This window comes from Echinops telfairi, unplaced genomic scaffold, assembly GCF_000313985.2.
Source record: "Echinops telfairi isolate 266 unplaced genomic scaffold, ASM31398v2 ScPeMD7_7410;HRSCAF=8448, whole genome shotgun sequence".
Classification (NCBI taxonomy): domain Eukaryota; kingdom Metazoa; phylum Chordata; class Mammalia; order Afrosoricida; family Tenrecidae; genus Echinops; species Echinops telfairi.
In genome coordinates this window covers 3291593-3296913 of record NW_022111310.1, presented here as the reverse complement: position 1 = coordinate 3296913, position 5321 = coordinate 3291593, and the positions used below count along the sequence as shown (strand labels likewise).

Below are 5321 nucleotides of genomic sequence, written 5' to 3'. Positions count from 1 at the left end.
TCCATCCCTCCACCCATCCCATCCATCCATCCATCCATCCATCCATCCATCCATCCATCCACTCAACAGAATGTATTGTTAGCCACAGTCACGTAATTTTCGACTCCCAGTGAGCCTGTGAGCTGCAGAGTCGGGTTCAGGGCTGTAATTCAGTGGGCCGCCACTCGTCTGTCAGTTTGTCACACTGGGTCCGAACCAACTGGATGGCCTCCGCCACAACCATCTCAACAGACCCCCAGCCCTTTTCTCGGAGGCACCACCAGTGGGTTCTCATCACCAACCTTGAGGGCCTGTACGCACAGGTGCCAACTGGTCAATTAGCCAACCATTTGTACCACCTGGGCACCTGTTACAAAATGCAATGCACTCCAGTGGCTGTGAGCCACTGAGTTGGGGGCAAGGGAAGCGAAAGGAGGTTGAGGCCAGCCCAGTTCTTGGGGAGCCCACTGTCTCCTGGAGAGACTCGCTTGCAGAGGTCAGGGCAGGGATTGCAGGGGCTCAGAAAGGGGGAGCCTGGCCGAGCCTGGGAGGAGCTGGGAAGCTGCTCCAGAAGGGTCCATCTGAGCTGATTCCTGATGCAGGAGAGAGCCAACTCCGCCTGCTCTTGGTGGGGTGGGCTGGGAGGCAGGCAGGTGAGGGATGGAGTGGTGCATTCCGTGGGTGTAGGTGAACCTCTGTGGAAGCTCTGAGGACCCCAGTGGGCAAAATCCGCGGGCCTCCTTCAGCACGGAGAGCGGAGTGACATCAGATGCAGGCCCTAGGATGCTCTTTGGGGCCACATGAGGTTGAGCGGGAGGGGACTGGCCAGGAGGTGGCGCCAGGCTTGGAGAAGAGGCCACCATGGCTTGGCCCAAGTGGCTGCAGCAGGTGAGCCGGTTCACCAGGCTCTCCCTCTGGGCTGAGGTGGCCTCGTGCCGTTCAGGTTCACGTCCCCGTCCCTGGAGGCATTTGTCTGTTCAGTCAGCGCCTCCTCCACAGGAAGTGGGGATGCCCTGGGTTTAGATGAGGTGCACGTCCGCTCCAGGAAAGGAGAGGTGTGCAGCGAGAGCTCAGGAGTGACTGGCAAGCGATGGTCCTGTGAAACCTGGCCCAGGTGCCACCACCAGCTGGCTACACACAGCTCTGAGCCCAGGGGAAGGGCAGCCTAGGAGGAACAGTGAAAGAAGGCAGGGACTTTGCTGGAAAGGGACAGCGCCTCTCTTTTCCCCTGGTACCAGAGCGTTGGGGAGACCATGCCCTCCACCTGCTTTCTAGGGAAGCCTTTGTGCCAACCTCATTGGGGAAGGGCTGGCAGGGGCTTGCTACCTGCAGGGAGCATTCCTGCCAGCAGATGGCATCAGGGCCCCACTTGAGAGGTGCCCAGTGCCATACTTAGCCTGGCTCCACTGCGCGGCTGCTGGAGGGAGGGGAGAAGGAATGCTCTGGGGGTTAGGGCAGAGTAGGAGAAAGAGCAAGAGGGTATGGGGCCTCAGACAGACCTGGGTTCTGATCCGAACAGGCCCTTGCTGACATTTCTCTGCCGCTTCCTTTGGCCAAGCACTGCTCTGGGTGAGTGATACAAGAGGGGCTTTCAAAAAGGCTGTGGAAAAAGCCCACCGTCTTTTCGTTCCATTTTGCCACGAACTCTCTGAAGCCGCGGCTATTGAGGTCAGTCTAGTGACAGCCCCGTTTTGCAGATTGGAAAATGAAGGTGTGAGGCAGCTGAAGTGCTTTTTCAAAGTCGCACGGCTAGCGGGTGGTAGGAGAGGAGTCGACCTCATGGGGGAAGTTGTTCACTGCCAAGGTGATGCCGAGGCCAGAGGAGGTGCCCAGCCTGTGTCTGAGAGCAGAGGCAGCCTTTGGTCATTATCGGCCATCAGGTAGCTCCGACTCAGAGTAACAGAACCAAATGCCGCCTGGCCCTGTGCCCTCCACACAGTTGTCAGGTTAGAGCCCATTGTACAGCCACGGTGTCAGCCGTCTCCTTGAGGGCCTGTCTCGGTTTCACCACCCCGACTGGACCAAGCCTGGTGTCATTTTCTCAGGGCCGGTCTCTCCTGAGGAGCCCAGGTGGCGTCATGGTGACGTGTCGGGCTCTTAACTGCAAAGCCAACAGTTCAAAACCACCAGCCACTCCTCAAGAGAAAGACAAGGCTTCCTACCCCGGGAACAGTGACAGTCTCGGGACCTCACGCTGCTCTGAGTCAGCATCGACGCGCTGGCAGTGAGCTTGGTCTTCGTTTAAGCTCTCCTGACAACATGTCCAAAGTCCATGGGACAAGAGTCTCATCAAACCAGCTTCTAAAGAGCCTGCTGGCTGTACTTCTTCCAAGACAGGCTTGCGTGCTCTTCTGAAGTCCACAGTGTGTGCTTTCAAAGGGTTTCCCTGACACGTGACTCCGATGCTTCTGTTCTTATTTGGTTTTCCTTATCCATTGTCCAGTGTTCACAGCCCGCGAGGGGACCGAAAATACTGTAGGGAAGCTTAGTCTTCAACATGACACCCTTACTCTTCAACATGTTAAAGAGGTCTTGTGCAGCAGAGTTGCCTAACGCGATCAAGGAGTACGGGGCACAGTGGTCAGATCGCGGGGCTGCCAACCGAAAGGTGGACGGTTTGAACCTACCAGCAGCTCCGAAGGAGCAGGATCTTATCCATCCAGCTCTGTAAAGATCGACAGCCTTGGAAACCCCTGGGGCAGGTCTACTCTGTCCTGTAGGGTCACAATGACTTGGGATGATGACTTGGGATCGGGTCAAGGGCAGCGGGTTTAGGGTTTGGTTTAGGTGTGAGTTATGCCATCCATTCTCCCTGTCTCTGGTAGGTTTGGGCATGTGAGCGTGGCACACCTCCTCTTGGATCACGGCGCTGACGTCAATGCCCAGAACCGGCTGGGGGCCAGCGTGCTGACGGTGGCTGCTCGCGGTGGCCACCTGGGCGTGGTGAAACTGCTCCTGGAAGCTGGCGCTTTTGTGGACCCCTGCGGCGAGCAACTGAGGACAGGGGGTAGCAGGGACGAGCTGTTGGACATCACAGCCCTGATGGCCGCCATCCAGCACGGGCATGAGGCAGTGGTGCGGCTGCTGATGGAGTGGGGCGCAGACCCCAACCACGTGGACCGGACCGTGGGCTGGAGCCCGCTGATGCTGGCAGCGCTCGGTGGGAGGCTGGGCATGGCCCAGCAGCTGGTGGAGAAAGGGGCCAGCCTGGACCACCTCAGCGTGCTGGAGAAGACTGCCTTCGAGGTTGCACTTGACCGCAAGCACAGGGACCTTGCAGACTACCTGGACCCGCTGACCACCGTCAGGCCCAAGACAGGTCAGGCTGCCCCAGGGTCCCCCACCCCCCACCTCACTTGCCCTCCAAGCAGGACAGGTGCTCAGCCACAGAACTCAACCAGCTGACACTCTTTCACTAGAGGATCTTGGCCTGAGAGGGCCCAGCCCACAGCAAATATGACCCTTAATGGAGGCTTCCAGGGACGTGACGTTTTGGAGACAGATGCTGGCTTGTTTCTTCATACGTGGGGTTTCACAGGGAACCATGTGCTGGGTCCCATGGATGTGGTTCCCATGGCGAGCCCTGGAGTTGACTAGTTGGGCAGCGTGGCTCTGGTCACTCAGGCTCCTTGAATACCGACCAGTACCAGCTTCCATAGAGCCATCTTGCTCACGGCAGCCCCCTAGTGTCTGAGGAGGGCGTTGCACCATGGGATTCAGGAGGTAGATGATTGCCAGGTACACTTTTCTTGCAAGGTGCTCCTGGGTAGACAGCCACCCCGCCACCCCCTAGCCTTGCAGTAAGCTGCTGACCACAGTGAGAGTTTGTCTCTGTGCCCTCTGATCGGCCCTCACAGTAACAAAGCATTTCCCTTCTTATTAGCATCTGATTCCTGCCGGCAATTACACAAAAGACAGCGTGTCTGGTATTTCGGCCAAGGAGGCCAGCTCATTCCAGAAACGAGGGGCTCCCATTCAGATTCGCCTTTAGAAATGTCACAGGAACCCAGGGTCTTCCAAGACCGTAGAATGTTCTGTTCACGCATGAGAAAGGAAATCCTGAAGTTTGGAATGCCCCAGAAATGACGGCTGGATCCATGTGGACCCCAGGCCTTGGTCTGCCCTCGCTCAGGCTGTGTCTGAGGGGTCCACAACTCCCCTGGCAGCAGCCCCTCCCTCGGAGCCTTGAGTCCGTCTCCCAGGCCCAGGCCACCTTGATTAGATTGCTTCTAAGAAGTAGATCATTTTTAAAGCTCGCCTGTGTGGTTACACCCTTGTGGATTTTCTGTTCTATTAATCCTTTCCGCGGCTAACTTTTCACATCTTTGTTTACCCAGATGAGGAGAAGAGGCGGCCTGATATTTTCCACGCATTGAAAATGGGTAAGCGCTTTAGCAAACCTCCCTGGGTGTTGACGGAGACGGTGCCACATTCTTCCAGGCTAATATTTGCAGTCCGTTCCGAGGCCACCCTGAGGGATTGAGAAAGAGGTTGGCATTTTGTTGTTCCTCGAACATGCAATTCCGACCAGAGAGGCTGGGGTTCGGGGGCTGGTGTTTATGGTGCTTCAGTGTGGGCCAAAGTCCTCCTACCACAACTTCTCCCCCTCTCCCACAAGCCCTACAGCTGGGGCTGGGCCTATCCCTGCCCATCTGCCCCCCACCCCCACCTCCATTCTCTGAGCAACGAAGGTCTATTTAGCCTAAGATTTCTTCTCCCGTTATAGCCCCCACCCCCAGGCAGCTCTCCCTGGCCCTCCCCACCTCCAGCGAGCCATGAACTGTCCTTCATCGGAGGCGCCTTGGAAGACAGTCCTGGCCACCTGCCTCCCAAAGGTCCCCCCTTGAACACCCCATGTGCAGCAGTGCTCTGCACACGCAAGGTGGCTGTGCGTCAGAACTGACAAAGGGGCAACAGAATGTTTGTGTACTTGTCTCCACCCCTTGAGAGCGGGGCCCTGGAGGTGGGGTGGGTGTGAGAGTGGGGGATGATTTCTGAGCTATCCTCAAAGCCCCCACAATGCCCGGCAGGCCAGCCTGAAGGCAAGCTCAGGAAGCAGCGCGGGCTCCTGAGCCAGGGGGCTCGAGTCGGCCGCTGCAGGTCCTGGGGGTCACTGGGGGCTTGTGCTGTGCTGGCAGGAAACTGCCAGCTGGTCAAGGAGATTGCCGATGAAGACCCCAACCACGTCAACATGGTCAACGGGGACGGGGCAACCCCCCTGATGCTGGCCGCAGTCATGGGGCAGCTGCCGCTGGTGCAGCTGCTGGTGGAGAGGCATGCCGACGTGGATAAGCAGGACAGCGTGCACGGCTGGACAGCCCTCATGCAGGCCACCTACCACG

The 5321-nt window shown here is 57.9% G+C and overlaps 1 protein-coding gene across 1 annotated transcript in view; it reads left to right on the top strand.

Moving 5' to 3' along the window:
* ANKS6 (ankyrin repeat and sterile alpha motif domain containing 6) overlaps positions 1-5321 on the top strand; it is a 43139-nt gene that overhangs the window by 11150 nt on the left and 26668 nt on the right. Inside the window, exons 3-5 of the mRNA XM_004711076.2 lie at positions 2805-3298; positions 4317-4361; positions 5118-5321. Of these exons, the coding sequence (XP_004711133.2) occupies positions 2805-3298; positions 4317-4361; positions 5118-5321 (743 nt within the window). The remainder of the gene's footprint in view (positions 1-2804; positions 3299-4316; positions 4362-5117) is intronic.